The following is a 15640-nucleotide window of genomic DNA, read 5'->3' as shown; positions in this document are numbered from 1 at the left end:
TCACTGCAGTAGGAAACTATCTGCGCTGGGCAACGGAGTGGGGAAACTTAGGTAGAAGGTAGAAACCTCACCTCAACCCCGACCATTGGCAGTCTTCAGCGTCTACCGTCTCACAGTAGGGGACCAGTCCATGCACATCCCACTGCCATTTACACTCGCAGAGTATTGTATTTTCATGGATGACAATCCCCGAGTCTTTGAACTTGAGAACCCTGATCTCTATTATCAATATGTCCATCAAAGAACGCGACATCCCGTCTTTCCTCGCCACAGTCTTGTTGGATTTCCAAACGGTCTCTGCAGAGGCCCGGAAATCTTGCCAGACAGGGTGCCGCGCGATTTTGTCTCGGTATGTGGATGCACTACGGAACTTTGTGCCATTGGACCAGAGACGAAGAAGAGATCCCGGCCAGGGTTGCCGAAAGCTGGCCTTGCGTAGTCGGAAGCAACAGAGCCAAGTGAGTATGAGGTTCCGTAAGTACCTCGAATTAACGAAGTGTGCTCATGTAGGATGGTTGCTCTGGAGGAACGAGGATGGTCAGGGTCGGCAGGTTTTGTTTTCGTACGGTACAATCAGGCGTCTCTGCTCCACGAAGCAGAGAATTCCATCTCTTTGAAGGTCGAAAATGCGAACGTTTGTGACTTTCGACAGCGTCGTATTAAGTCGCATAGCGTCTCCGAGTCGACCATGATATCGCGAAGCTCATGTTTGGTGACTTCGGAGACTGGAACGGACCTGTTTGGTCCTTGAAGGGAGCTCTGGGATGGGAATCAGAAGCCGATAGCTCTTTGATGGATAGTAGTGTAGCGACACGCGAGAGATGTTGTCTGACGATAGCTTCAAGGCTGTTAGAAGACCGCAGTTGAATCTTTGTGAGCTTTTGATGGGCATAGACAGCGGAATGAAAAATGCAATTGGCTTATTGATGCGGAGGAGGGTTGCCTGGCCTGTACATTGGTTCCTGGATGAGTTTGCCGGCTGTGCTCGACTCAGTCGCTCCAAACTTAGATGAACGCTTTCAGGAAATTTATTTCTACATGTTTCTCCGGCTAAGAAGGCTATGCTTCGAAACTAGAACACTAGTCGTTACCGATATCGATCCGCATCAATCATGTCAATACACACAATCTCATCCCCGGAAATTCCCTTCTTCCGTCTCGTTCAATTAGTATGGCAAATCATCATAAGTCTGTCCACAGGGCCCCGCGAAATCCCCCGTACTCCGAAACGCAGGGTTCGTGTCGTTGGAATACGTCAACCCTTCGACCGTTCCTTGCGGACACACGGTACTGATACCGTCGCCGCTCCCAGTGACAGTGGTGGCCTAGGAGGTCATAATGTCAGCGTGAAGTTCCTGGATGAGAAAGGATTTGAGAATTAGAAATTTCCTCGGCCCATCCGTGCCCTCAAACAAAAACTCGCGTCTGCAACTGCCGTGGTAGAAAGGCGGACGTACCTGGTCAACGACACATCCTTCGTAGAAGTACCAGTAGGCTTGGATGCAGTATGGGATCTCGAAATAGCAGGTGTTGCAGCAGGCTTCCGCGGAGGCGCCTTGCGGCGTGTCTATACCATAGAGGTTGTTTCCTTCTGTGTTGGATTCGCCGACACCGTTGGAGAGGCCATATGGGAGCTGTGGCGTCAATGTTGGAAGTGGAGTGGCGCAGGCTGCGGGAGGTGCGTATTAGCTTTGGGAGCGCAGTGGAAAGGAGAGAATGTCGGCGATGGAACGGGCACTGAGAAGATTTGCTGGCTTACGATAGTAGGTTTTGGAGACCACGGCGGGGGTCGTCTAAGGTTTGTGAGCGTCGAGTCTTCAAATTCTGGGCAGCACGTTTCTTGCGAGCGCTTAGTAAAGGAGGTCACTTACGGTGATAGTCGCGGTGGTCACAGTTACGACCGTAGAAGATGAAACTTTGGTCACGGTGGATGTAGGAGTTGGAATGCTTAGGCAGTCGCAAGCACTGGAGATGGCGGAGGAGGCAACGGATGTCAGCCAGGTCGGGATCGGTGGCTTGGCGTTGCGTTGGATGATTTCTGGTACTGCGTCTGCGTTGACTTCGACTGGTCCACGGCGAACTCTGGCTGGTGCCGTAGTTGCTGGAGGGTTCCCGGGCTCGAAGATGACCGAAGTCCTACCATTGATTAGTATTGAGAGCTGGATGGTGAGATGGCGTCTCAGGCACTCACGAAGCTGTCCCGCTAGTTACAGTGGTCGTAGTGGTAGAAGTGCTGGTGAAGTGTCAGGCATCTGGGAAGCTAGTCTTTGGGCGTGCATGGGTATTCACCTGGTGGTCTTCACAACCGAGACGGTTGTCTTAGTAGTGGGTTGTATGCCAAGGAAAGATGAGCAGAATGGTGTCGCGCTATGCAGCTTGAGCACATCAATGACCAAGACGACTTCGGAGCATTGTTGTGGTGTGAGGTTTCGCGCTTCAATACCGTTATTAGGAGAAGCGAGAACTGCTTTGGCGGCGAACCCAAGTGCCCCTACAATAGAGAGAGAGGCGCGCATGACTAAAGAAACCGGTTGAAACACTAGGAACCTACTGGTGCACTATACAAACAATGAAGCGCAAAGCAGATGAATGGCTGGGCGGATTTCTCGGCCATGAGGAAGGGGAGTCGGGCTTTATAGACATTGTCAGGGACGAAGGGCAGGAATTAAGCCTGGGGACGAACACAGGGTCTCGAACTTTCACAGAAGAGTTAGTTAGTAAGTAAGATTTAGGAAGTGAGAAACCATAATTGATTGGCAGTGGACCCATATCGTATTGCTTTCGGCCCTATCCGGCGCTGATGTTTGAAAGGACTCAAGATCTTGTGGCTGGCACATGGCAAAGGCTGATTAGTGAGAGTCCCGACTGTTGTTTGTGGCAGCAGCATTGTGTTTATCTGGGGATAGCAGGCGAGCTGGGGATGTTCGTGTCTATGTTCCTCATTTCGGACCAGCAGGCGTTTTGCGCGCGGGGCTGGTCAGTGGTAGGGATGACAAAGTTCCGGAAAGCAGCCGCTACAACCCGTGTTCGCAGGGGAAGCACAGAAAGCGGTAAGTTAACAACTGAACGGTCGTCAAGAATAGCCGAGGAGGTAGAGGAGTTCAATAGTCTTGCATTAGTCTATTGGATCTCGGGCGTGGTCTAAACTTAGCCCCTTGCTGTTGATCCTTTGCGGGGTGCATCGTATAGCGTCCCTTCAACGTCTTTATATCTCTCGCGGAGCAGATCCATATACACGGCTCCTGGTTGAGGTAGCCGAGCAAAGTCCAACAGAGCGATTCGAGTTCCCCAACATTGAAACTATGGTACGATTTCCTCTGGTAACGCTATCCCTGTCGAGTGTCACCAGCCAGCGCGATCTTTCCAGTCGAGGGCCAGACCATTGAATTTCCTCACAATATCTCAGCTTGATCTCATTGTCCGAGCGTCTTCATACCAATGCCTCACATGGTTCGTCCAAGGTTTCATGAATGTGATAGCGGCTGGCAGCGTACCTCCCAAGGATCGTTGAAAAAGCACAACCAATGAGAGATGGCTTCTCATGTGTCTGGTTTGGTGCCAGAGCGATTGAACTCCAGAGTAAAGAGCTCAGCCGCACGCATGGCTCCAGCTGCAACGAAGGGGAGGTTGTACTGATCGATCTGGCTTTGGAATTGAGCTATGGAACAAGCTCCGCCTTCGTTCAACCTCGTGTGCATAATGAGCTTGCGTAGTGAAGACGTTTCTGCTGTCCTTGCCTATACGTGGCGGTAAGGCGAATCACTTGTGTTGAGAAGTACCTCGTCTGCAGCTGTTGTGATGGGTATCTTGTACCTGCGAACTCAATTAAAACAGTCCTTGAAGAGTCTACAGGGTTCCTAGACGAGGGAACTAAAGAGCATGTTGTACTAGTATTGAATGAATTCTGTGTGGAAGCTGGAAGAGGGCGAAGAGTCACGGAGTCACGGGATCACGTGACTGCTGAGTCGCCCATACTATATAGCTACATTGGTGCTGGGAATGAATTTCTTCGCATTTTCCGTGGCGACTACCAGACATATTGCTACGCTTCGTCTAAGCTATGAATAGTTACGATAGTTATCATACCTGTACAAACCTGCTATCTCGTCCACGTCGAAGTCCAAGGTGGCCATCTCACATCAATCCCTCATAAAGCGGTTGAAGATTTCCTGAACGTGAAAAGGCCGACAGCGATTCTCCCTCAAGGTGGATTGATGAACTGATGTGCATCAAGTTTTTGAGCCCGCTGTGCATGCTTCCCTAACTCCTCATGCTTGTATATATCTCTCATTTTCTGCACATGTACAGCAACCTTCGCCACAGACTCGGCGTAATAAGCTTTCAGAACTCGTTGGCGACACACCCCCAAAATTGACATTCTTTGCGAAGCAGTGAGCGACACAAGGCCAAAATGGCGGACTCTCTCCGGTCGTGAGCCAAGTATAAAGGACCCAACGTGCTATACCGCCTCTACCAGCCAGCGCCAGTTCGGGGGAATGTACTGCATCCAGAAGATCGGTCTGCAATACCTTCTTTGGCGAGGATGTCCATGGCGAGAAGGTGTTGCAGGAGAAAGAGGTCACCACCTTCGTTCTGTGCGAAAATGGCGAAGTACGATCATTTATTGAAGCGGGCGAAGATTCCTAGATCTTGGTCTGCGAAATTGATTGTGCTGTCGACTGGTTAGGTTCGGTTTTCGAGGGGTAATGGCAGATGTAGCATTCAACGAGACCGGATACCTGATTCTAGCGGCCAGCAACAATGCGCATGATAGGATCGAAGACAAAACTTCAGACGAAGCGGTTGTGTGCGCCCATCGTGTGGATATCCGTTTCTCGTGGAAAAAAGACCTGCTTAACTCGAAACAAGAGGGATGTGAACGTTCGGACCTGGAGATTGTTCGCAGCGATTGTTGAAGCTGGCGTTGAGGAGCCAACAACGGCATGCCCAGAAGTTGCAGAGACGGTCAAGGCTATCCGCTGTTCTGCGGCTGCTGAGGTCCATTGTTCCCGGTCGTCACTTTATTCCAATACGGGTATCGACTCAAGATTTTGCTAGCATTCTTCCCGTCGTCAACCAAAAGCGCACCACTGCACACCTGTTCCTTTGTCGAGACCTCCGTCCCTCAAACCACTACTATCTTCTTTTGACTTCAATTTTCTCAAGATCCAGGCTCTCCTTCAGATAAATCCACCCGGCGGCCCAGCACTCATACTCCACGCCGGTGCAGTCTTCCCTATCCCAGTACAGCTGATGTTATTGGCCCTCCTCTTCGCCCTCTCCACCACGACCAGAGCGCTACATATCACTTCTTCCCTCCCACCTTCTGCCAATGCATCAACGATGTGAAGGTCTCCCAGCTCTTCTCTTGCCTCCTTCTTCCTTCCGGTACTGCCTCTCTTACCAGAACCTGTCATCTGCGACACGGGAACCGTATGCACGAACCTCGCCACGATCTCATCCATCTCGTTTGTGAGTTCCAACACTCCTTTGTTGCCCGGATTCGGCGTCCACCAATGTTCATGTCCCCAGATCGTCGTTCTCAGCCTTTGCGACAGGGAATCCTCGAGCTCCAGCCTCTGGATCATTTGTATGTTCGGCAAGTGTGAATACGATATCGTCGTCCCGGTCCCATGTATGTCAAATCTTCCCTCCGCCAGTGGCCGATTGAGACTTTCGTCACATTCGCCAGTGGTAATGATGACGTGTGGCTTGCGGTTCATGAAGCCGCCGGTCTTGTTGGTACGGATTTTGCAGACGGGGAGGGTAGAGGTGTAGGCGGTGGCTGACTCAGAAGGGTGGTCACGGAGAGTGAGGACAAGGGTGTCAGGTGCTGTTTGGTGCAGAGTGTAGATGCTGATGTGGTGGTTGGTGTTTGCCGGGTGGTAGATGGGAAGGATGTCCGTGAGGGCTTGAGGGGTATAAGGTGGGAGCTCGTCGGACATCTTTACTGCCGTTGGAGGGAAATGGTCATCTGAGTCTAATAAGTATATATAGGAATGCACTCTTGGCTTGGTGATCGACATGGGAATGGCTTGCGATGCTGGGGAGAAAGAGATAGGTACTGAATGAGGACTTGCCTGTGATGGGATACGTGATGCTTCATATACTGCTTCCTCGCGCAGGACTCTGGCAAAGGCAAGTTACCATCCTGGACAATCAGCGCAACATCCGACTTCGGGTTGACATTCCATCACCGAGTGCGTGTGTGGAATTGGCGCAGATAGTGCCACCAGGGCAGGTCGCGGAGTGGAGAGGTCATGATCGAGCGAGCAAGGAAGGTTGGCCGAGCGGCTGGCCGAGACAGGGAACTTTCCTCTTCAGGAGAATCCAAAGTCTGCGCCGGAAGCCGGCCCCCCCTGTTATTTGCTCGGTTTCTTTTGGGGAAGCGCTGATAAGGAAATCTTTCATGCCAATATCCAGACCTTTGAAGAGTACGCAGTGCTGATAAGTGCATGATCCGATGATCCACGAAGCTGCATACTTCCAGTAAAGTATAAGCCCGCGGCATCCACTGCCACATGACAGCGTCGATCTTAGCATTCAATCTGGAAGTTGCCACCATAGCGTCATGTCTCCTGTAACTCGAATATACCCAAGCTCTGTTTTATCTAATTTCACTTAGCAGTCACATGCCATCTTCACGACTTCATTGCATTGAAGACCCTCGCCGAGCATTGTATTTTTCAAACGCGAAAGTTGCTCTTCTTGTCCTTCCGGCAATTCTTCAAGAGTGCGTTCCATTTGCTCTTAGTAATACCTTCGCACACTATTCATACAGTTCCCGGTCATACCAAAAAGCCTTGCTGGCGGCGTCTGCGTCTCGCCATGAAGAAAAAGGGTGATCAGGTCGGGACGCTACGCTATCAACGAATCTTAAAAGATAGTCCCTTCCCGGAAGGAGATGCACGAGTACATCTCAAACTGGAATCTATCTTTCCGTAGAAACAAAGCGCTTCTGCGGAGGTGGTAAAGACTGTGAGATGGAATAACATCTTTGTCCTTTATGGTTGTTGCCTGTTGCCTGTATTCTTCGACAGAGACATCGATGACAAGGTGGTTGTAGTAGTTCTATCCAACAAAGCTTACACCGTCGTCATGAATGGTAGTGCACTACTTGTGGCATAACAATTCAACCAAACAATTCAACCAGGCAGTCCACTTTTCCCACACATAGGGGGAGGACTTGACAACCTCGATTTCTCTCGGTAACAGCTCGGCCTTCCCCTATCTTGCCACAACTGGCGCCAGATACTGACACGCAGATACTCGAATCCATTTGTGGTGATGGTCGTTTGGAATGGTCTTTGCTAGGTTTGATACTGTGGATACGCATTAATGTGCTCTTGGCTCCACAGTGATGCCTCACTCGACCCTGTGTATTGAAAGTACGGATAATCAAGCATTTGTCACTGTTGTGACGCACCAACACTCGACTCGAACGATTCGATATGCGACGCCGTTACCTCAATGCTCATAGTACTTCGATAATTCACCGCTGGAGGCGGGGGTTGATTCGTATTTACAGTGCGTGCCACCAAGTGACCAGTCACATATTCGAACAGAACAGTCAGAAACGCATGACCTATGACGCTCGGCAGAGACAGTCTTGCATTCTGTTCACTGTGAGAAGACAAAGCGATCTCCGTATCGGAGCGATTGTACGATGGACAGACACGCGAACTCATTTTTGCATGTTACAAACACGCTATCCAATAAGTCATCCTGACAGCCATCGTATCTGAGCAGAGTCGCACGGTGTCTCTAGCGACTGCAGTGATGATATTGGGCGCTAGCTGTTTTCCGGAGGGGTAGGTCCTTGTGAATTGAAGGCGAATATGGGGATCATCGTCGCAATCGAGATGGCCGTGGGGTCTTCGAGGGGTCAGGAATGAGCGTTGAAGATGAGAGGTGCGATTTGCAGCTAGAGGACTTGCTAATGGGTTCGTATACATCATAAGCATAGTTGAAAGTAATATCGATGCGGACTCCAAGGAGCGACATCAGTTTTCAGCGACTCAATGGTGCCCGGAGTACGTGATTATGCTCTTTCTTTGAAGTCCGATGATCGGTCGCCCGCTGCGGTATGTGCATTAACTCTAATCCCCTTCTTCGATGACATGTCGAGGCAACGACTATATTTACGCGCGTGGGGAGCTGCGAGGTTGTTGACTCGCGTTGATGCTCTGTCCAGGGACTTGAGTGCCGAAGACTCAGACCCTGTGCTTCCCTATAGCCGATGAGGGGATAGCACTTGGGCGTTATCGTTCGCCGACTGAAAGCGGGCTTTGCGTCTCTCATCCAGGGGTCACATCAATGCATAGAGAAACCTTGCTAGAGCAATTGAATCTGAAGAGAGTAATGTACACGGCAAGTCTATCAAACAGAAAGTAAGTCTGTCTAAACGAAGGCTAGTTATTAGGGTAATCGCTAGGCATACCACAGATGACGCCGGTATTCTGCGTGGGGTTTCCCTTGAGGTAACAGTTCGTCGTGTTGGTATGAAGCCCGATCCCCACATACCCGTTCCCCACCGTACCCCACTTGCCATCGTTGATCTGAAAGTACGACGCATCGGCGTACAAGGGGAAGCTCAAAACGAAATCCTTCATAATGGTCAAAGCAGCCCCGTAGATGCCCCAGGTCAGTTTCTGGTGGTTACTATCCTGCGCAAAGACTTCCACCCATTGGACTCCAGAGTCTCCGCCGGTGACATTCCCGATGGGTACCAGCAATGTCAGCGATGTGCTGTGCGGGCTGTCGATGGAGCCGTCGCCCATTGGCGGGTTTATCCCTGTGGCGGCGCGGGATTTCATGGTGTTCTGCGTTGCGTTGTAGGCGCCGTCGAGGCCGCTCCAGAAGATGGGACCGTCGGTACCCTTGTTGTAGCCGTAGGAACCAATGGGGTCGATGAAGACATAGGTGGATGTACCTGCGCCGCACCAGACGTAGGGAAAATAACCCGACGGGTCTGTAGTCGCTAGCGGAGGCCCTTCGTCTTGACTAGGGACGACTATATCGGCGGCGGTGACGGGGCTATTGATAAGGCAAAAGTCCTGGGGTCAGCTACTATCTCCCCGGAAGAAAACACTCGAGATGTTTAGATGAATAGGATGTTTGGTAACTCACTTTCCGGCAATTATGTTCGGCGCATTGCCGCAAGGGATTTTGGCACCATTACCCCGTCTGCTCAATCCCTCTGCGTTAAGTCCAGGAGCGGCGAGTGGAGTTGCAAGAACAAACGCTGGAGAGAGACAGGTAGCGAAGGCAAGCAATGAGCGGCGATTTCCGAATGGTGACATCCTTCAGAGAGTGTTATGACCTGGAGATCTGCGACGGTTGACTTGACTTTTTGGGTTGCGAGTCGGCATGTGAGGTCCTTGGAATGTTTTTGTAGATGTTGCCTCGTGGCAGTGGTGCGCGGATATTGTTTCGCGTTCTCCACCGTGTTTCGGGAGACATGCGATAGGCGTGAGGGTGCGCGGTTATCGTTTCGTACACTCGCAGACGAGAGGATCAAACCTTGCAACTCGTGAAGAAGGTTATGAACCCCATTTTTAGTCCCGCCAGTCTGGTCACCAAACCTGGCACGCCTCACAATGTCTCCTGAAAGTCTGGATGATGTTTGGCTGACGCGGTAGATCTAAATTGTTGCCGCCAATTTCGCTATAGCCGCAATCTTGGGACGTAGCAAGCGTACTTCTATGCCGGTGGAAGAGATCTGGCCTCTAGAGCTGATCAATTATCGTCGGACCAACCCAATCTTCGATCAGTGCCTTCTGTGCTTGTTTCCTTGGCCAGCCACTACATTGCTCGGTACCTTGCATGAAATCAATCAGTACCTCCTGTTCAGGCCGGTGAGTAAACCAACTGCCACCTAGAGAGCAAAGATTAGCCAAGGGGAGTTGACCGAGAAAGATTGCGTAGCATTTTGGAGTGGAAACCCCAATACTTACACATGATGATGGCAAGACTGGCAGTGAATCTGGCTGGTACGAAGCTGTTACAGAGCGCGATACCGCACAGCATCCGCACGTATGAAAGAGCAGTTTCCTAGAATACTTGTTCGACATCGCAAGATCATTGAAATGATGGAAGGACTACTCACATTCATCTCTGCCAGAGCAGACTTCATCTGAGGTCCGATCCGTGGAATGTTTGGGTCGTGCGCTGTCAAGAGAAGCTTTGCTAGATAGAGGAAGTGGGCCGCAACGACTTTTCCATCGATGTCAGTGTAAACACTGATACTTGAGGGCCTTCTGACCAAGACGCACCATGCTCATCAGTGGCAAAAGTCGCCTCGGGGAACCAAAGATTGTGGCTTGGATCGCGCGGCTTGAAAAAGAGAGGGTCGAAGCTGCTGGGGCGTTTGTCCGACCACTCGTCTATTAGTTGACAAAGTTCCCGCCATTTGGCAGGAGTAGGATCGTCTCCGTAAGCCCACTGCAACGTCTGTGCGCAGATCCATAGTGCCCTATGAAGCCACAAATCATTATCAAGAGAAGTATCTAAGGATTCGAATGTGCAGTTTTCCAGATCTGCCTGGACCGTGCGTTGATGGCTACAGGCAACATAGATCTCATTACGTAGATGCAGCCAGAAGACTGCTCTGCGCAGTTGGGTTGAGAGGCGACCGCCGCATGCAGGAAGGAAGGCCGATGTTGCCATAATGTGGCGCACGGAATCAGCACCGACTGCAGCGGTCAAGGATCAGCAAAAACTCTCAAACGGGCATGGCAAATAAAGGGAGACGCCATACTGTTTATGTCTTCGTAGAGATGTAGGATGACAGTTGTCATGAGAAGATTGTCATCTTTGACGCGGTCAGGATCGTTGAGCAATGGCACCATCAGTCCCAAGCATCTATCATGGTAGCGAACTGCTTCATAAGTGTCCAGGTCGGAGACGCGGCTCAAATGCAGTGCTGATACCGCAAGGATGGCGTTCATGAGTAAAGGACTGTAGGCCCCCATGCTCGGTGCAACTTTTGTGAAGTGTCTCTTGCTGTCGCCAACATCAAACTGGTCGCAACATTAGCGGAATTGAACGGCGTGTAGAAACTGATGACAAACGAACCCATGGAGCCAGATTTTGAATAAAGTGCTGCAAGAGACGGGATTCCTCAATGCTTCTCAATGGCCACACCGACATCGCATCACTTGAGAAATGGGAACGCGGCCTAGGTCTGAATGTATCAAAATTTGTAATCTTCTGGAAAGTTGGAAACTTGAGCTCTGGTGATTTCTCCCGATGCTTTTGTTCGAGCTGGGTCGATACCCTTTGCTGCAATTCGTCTGGCTCATCAAAGCGAGCTGTGAGGCTGGGTTCGAGCAGCACAGCACCTTTTGAGGGTTCTTCGAAGCTCACAAATTCAGTCTGACCAGCATTGCTGTATTCCTCATATGTCGGACATTTGGGGGCATCTGCTCTTTGGTCTGGCGGTAAGTTTTCTCCTCGACGGTGCTGGTCCCCTCTCGGTGACGCTACATGGAATAGGGAAGAACGGCCATCGATATCGTCTGCTCCATAGGCACTGACAACAGCTTCATTTTCATTGACGAATTCCACTTCTTCGGTCCTCACGTCAGTCCGTCCTTATGTAAGGCCCCAGTACAGCGGGTGTTTTACCTCTGGCATTCAGAGGATTCCATTCCTGATCGGGGTCAAAGAAAAAGTCGTACTTGCTGTACTCGGCTGGTGAGATGTCTTTGGACGGGCAGACAAGATTTCGAAAGCTGATGTTGTATCCTCGTATGCAGACACGACCGGCCGACTGGCATTGCGAGCATGTATGCTGTCCATGGCCTGCTATCGATCAGTTGATTTGCAGCGACTTATGCAAAGCAGCCGTCTGGCTGGTATGGAAAGGTGGAGGATTAGGGTTTGCACTTCAGATGCCGGACCCGGCAGCTGGCGCTGAGCAGAGAAATTGTTTAGCGTCATATTCTCTTGGTGGCATTGTGACAGCGAGATGTAAGAAAGAGAACATCATCAAGCTCACCAGTCAGGCATTGATATATTCTTTTGGTCCCACACTCAGAGAGAGAGAGAGAGAGAGATAGAGAGAGAGACACACAAAGAGAGAGAAGGAGTGAGTGAGAGAGAAGCGGAATGATTGGAAGATAGGAATTGGCGAGAGGGAGACAGCCGAGTCTTGCTTAGTAATCATCTGATGACGCAGTGCCAAGAAGCATAGCTAAGATTACAGCAGACTTTAGTATTTTTGAGCTCATTGTGCCCTCTAGTATTCCGTAGCACCTAAGCATTAGCCATTCCTCATTTCTGGAATATGACAATCATCCATACTGATATCCGAGTCTAAAAACAGAAAGGAGAAAGAGAGAAAGAAAGAAAAATTTAACACTCAAAAGTCCGTTGATACGAAAAGGGATGGGAATTCCAGTCGAGTGAGGAAAGTTTCACCTTTGAGCCGAGAAGGGAAACTTTCCTATCAAGCATCTGCCCTTCCGCAATGCTTTCAAATCTTCAACCACCTCTCACCATTCTCACCATCTTGAACCATTGGGGTGCGAGAGTTGGTTTCTCATCAGGTACGATGCCTGCCGTTGGAAAGTTGCCCCATTGGTAACTGGCAATTAGCACCCGTCCTAGTCTACACCGCGATACAAGACAAGCTCCAAACGTTCTCGCCACTTTTACTTGCTCTAGCTATCATACGTTCTTACAGTATGCCTACAGCAGAGGAATGGTGGAGCTATCCGGAGAAGGCGACTGCAAGGATCTGCCGGATTGAGATGCCTGCTGATACCTACGTGGCCCAAGTAAATTCATGGACAAGCTTTCTCAAGCTCAACATTTCCTCGCATGAGCATATGCAATGGGTAATCTACCGCTTTAGGCCAGTCCAAGTACCACTCCGTGCTGTCCCTCTCACCGATGCTTATCAAACATTATCAATTTGCCACTGCCCAACCTTTTCCGTGTACCCGTCGACAAAGTCATATAAGAATACCCTTCCTCCTGCATTTCAATGGAATGCCATATACACAATTCCATCTTACCAACGTCGTTCCTCAGTCAAAAGTATCCTCCTTGGATTCATATCGCGAGAGACGCTGCTGAAGATTTCCTCAACCCGCCACCACCATGGCCGACTTCATACTCAAGCCACCTAGTCCATGTCATTTACCCTCCGTTCAAGAAAATGAGAGCGAAACAGTGGAAGCCATCGTAGAGAAGTCGGAGGCTCCTCCACTAGAATACAGAGCACAGGACCACGACTTCTCAACTGGTCAAGCTCGCAAGCGTGCCATCGCGATACTGATAGTCTTGACCAACCTTGTGCCGGTACTTCAACCCATCCGGTTATACCGCACTCGCTGATTCGTTTCAAAGATGATTTCGTTTGGTCTTGGTATTGGAGGCGGACTGATCATCGGACAATCTCTGGGCGTTGATGGACCAAGTCAAGCGGCGTGGATCCCAGCATCGTACTCGTACGTATCCTTCTACGCTCACAACTCCGACGTGTGAGCTGACATGCCACGACCCGCCAGATTGACTTCGGGTGCCTTCGTGCTCATGACAGGCCGGCTTGGCTCCATCTACGGCCACAGGAATATCTTGCTCGGCGGAGCAGGGTGGTGGATCGTCTGGTCCTTCATCAACGCATTCTGCAACAACTTCATTGCCTTTAATACTGCGAGGGCCTTGAGTGGTATCGGTGCTGCAATGATTGTGCCCAATGCTATCGCGGTCATTGGAACGACACTTCCGCCGGGTAAGATGCGCAACCTAAGTCTAGGGTTTTTCGGCGCCGGGGCTCCCGTGGGAGGATGGTTGGGGGCTCTGTTCGCTGGTCTCCTAGCTGAGCTGACACCGTGGAAATGGTTGTTCATCTTTATGTGAGCGCGATCCTGCAGAGGATCACTATCCACAGCTGACATGATGCGATTAGGGCCATACTAGGACTGATTGTCTTTGGAAGTCTTGCACTCCTGCTTCCCTCAGAGGACCCTCCCAGCAAGTCAGAGCAAATGGACTGGGTCGGGTCCATCCTCGGCATCAGTGGCCTGATCAGCTTCAACTTTGTCTGGAAGTATGTGTCCTGAACCTCGTAACAAAGTACTCCAGCTAATCTTTCATAGCCAAGCTCCCACCGTCGGATGGGACACCCCATATGAAATCGCCCTCCTGATCACCGCCGTCATCTTCTTCGTGGCATTCGGTGTCTGGGAACACAAATTCGCGCAACACCCCATCCTGCCCTTGTCGATTTTCCGGGCTCCTTCGTTCCTCCCACTCGTCATCGTCGTCCTCTTCAGCTTCATGTCCTACGGTACCTTCATCTGGTACCTCGTCGCCTGGCAGCAAGAGGTTCGCCACTGGTCCGCCCTCTCTACTTCCATCGGCCTCACCCCGATTGCGATCTGCGCGGCTTTCGCTGCCTTCATCGCGGCGTGGCTCATCCCGCGACTGGCAGCCCAGTGGATTTTGGCGATCGGCGCTCTGGCGGTGCTTGTCGCCCAGATCATCTTAGCCACGATGCCGGCGCAACAATCCTATTGGCCATCAGTGTTCCCGGCCACGGTCATCCAGTCCTTCTGCCCAGACTTCATCTTCACTGCCGCCGCCATAATCGCAAGCAACAGCGTGAAAAAAAGCGAACAGGGCATTGCTGGAAGCTTGATTGGTACGTTGCAGCTCTATGCAACGAGTATCGGACTCGGGTTTGCTGGGTTTGTGGAAGTGCATACCAATGATCACGGCCTGAGTACAGTCAGAGGTTATCGATCGGCTCTGTATTTCGGTATGGGCATGGCGGCGGTGGCGCTTGCAATCTGTGCATTGGGTGTGAGGATGCCAAAGGATACGAGGGAGGGGTGGCAGGGGGAAGACACGACCCCAAATCTGCGACAGAAGACGGAAGAAACCAACTGTGTGGTTTGAAGGTTCAAGCATATGGCTTCAAGTAAAGAACCAAGACATCCTACAGAAGAAAGTATTAGAGAAATCATAGATCATAGATAGGAATAATCACGCTACGTGTTGAAGACACCTACCCTTCTTCATGCAGGTTCGCGCCTCGTCCGATGACCGAATGCGAAGCTCGTAAGGACCCCGGGAGACTCAAAGCGTTCAATATGAGCAGTGAGTACTTCATTTGACGGCAAACAAGCAACGACCCGTCATGCTGCGATCGCAAACCCCACCACGATCCTTTATTGGGAGCCTCAGACAATGTGGAATATCATGTATGTATCTTGTGGCTGCAGAAGGACATGAGGAAGTCGGAACAGCGAATTTGCACAAACGGTGGAAACGGAGCTCAAGCGTGGACGCTGCGGCACGTACGTCGCTCCCGTTCGAGTGATGTATGTCACGAAGAAGGATATTCCAACGCTCTGTCGGGTCCATCGACGTCCTCCGTGAAGGCACTGGCAATTTAACGTACTGGGCTTGGCACGTGGACGCTATGAGCTCTGGCGCGGTGCACGCCAGCAGGGCACATCCACCAGTTGGTCCAGTAACCGATTTGCTCTCCGTTCGCAGCGAAAGCTTGGCATGACTCGCTGGGTGACTATTTCAAAGGATGGGCAGGCTTGGCCTGCTTTTTTTTTGACAAGGTCTGTGGTCTGCGCAGTCGACTAGCGGGATGCGTATGACGAGAGAAGATCAG

General features: G+C 51.0%; 4 protein-coding genes across 4 annotated transcripts; 1 reads left to right on the top strand and 3 right to left on the bottom strand.

Annotated features, from left to right (window-relative positions):
• Window positions 1-1166: 1166 nt before the first annotated feature.
• HO133_006072 (uncharacterized protein) lies at window positions 1167-2516 on the bottom strand (the record flags this gene model as incomplete). The annotated part of the gene is made up of 6 exons (XM_037296975.1): window positions 1167-1325; window positions 1458-1669; window positions 1760-1793; window positions 1872-2136; window positions 2192-2233; window positions 2290-2516. 6 exons carry the CDS (start codon window positions 2514-2516, stop codon window positions 1167-1169), a joined length of 939 nt encoding a protein of 312 aa, XP_037147549.1.
• Window positions 2517-5180: 2664 nt separating this feature from the next.
• Window positions 5181-5945, bottom strand: HO133_006071 (uncharacterized protein; the record flags this gene model as incomplete). The annotated part of the gene is made up of 1 exon (XM_037296974.1): window positions 5181-5945. The coding sequence occupies one exon, from the start codon at window positions 5943-5945 to the stop codon at window positions 5181-5183; it is 765 nt and encodes a 254-aa protein (XP_037147548.1).
• Window positions 5946-8411: 2466 nt separating this feature from the next.
• On the bottom strand, window positions 8412-11959 carry HO133_006070 (uncharacterized protein; the record flags this gene model as incomplete). Its single annotated transcript, XM_037296973.1, has 10 exons — window positions 8412-9036; window positions 9130-9244; window positions 9301-9643; window positions 9759-9877; window positions 9957-10053; window positions 10109-10215; window positions 10275-10694; window positions 10760-11021; window positions 11077-11578; window positions 11904-11959. 10 exons carry the CDS (start codon window positions 11957-11959, stop codon window positions 8412-8414), a joined length of 2646 nt encoding a protein of 881 aa, XP_037147547.1.
• Window positions 11960-13107: 1148 nt separating this feature from the next.
• Window positions 13108-14910, top strand: HO133_006069 (uncharacterized protein; the record flags this gene model as incomplete). Its single annotated transcript, XM_037296972.1, has 5 exons — window positions 13108-13308; window positions 13357-13457; window positions 13518-13865; window positions 13919-14059; window positions 14109-14910. The coding sequence occupies 5 exons, from the start codon at window positions 13108-13110 to the stop codon at window positions 14908-14910; spliced, it is 1593 nt and encodes a 530-aa protein (XP_037147546.1).
• Window positions 14911-15640: the final 730 nt, after the last annotated feature.

Source organism: Letharia lupina, assembly GCF_014066315.1.
Source record: "Letharia lupina isolate WasteWater1 chromosome Unknown contig_23, whole genome shotgun sequence".
In the NCBI taxonomy this organism is placed as follows: Eukaryota; Fungi; Ascomycota; class Lecanoromycetes; order Lecanorales; family Parmeliaceae; genus Letharia; species Letharia lupina.
This window is presented reverse-complemented; position numbering and strand designations above follow the sequence as displayed.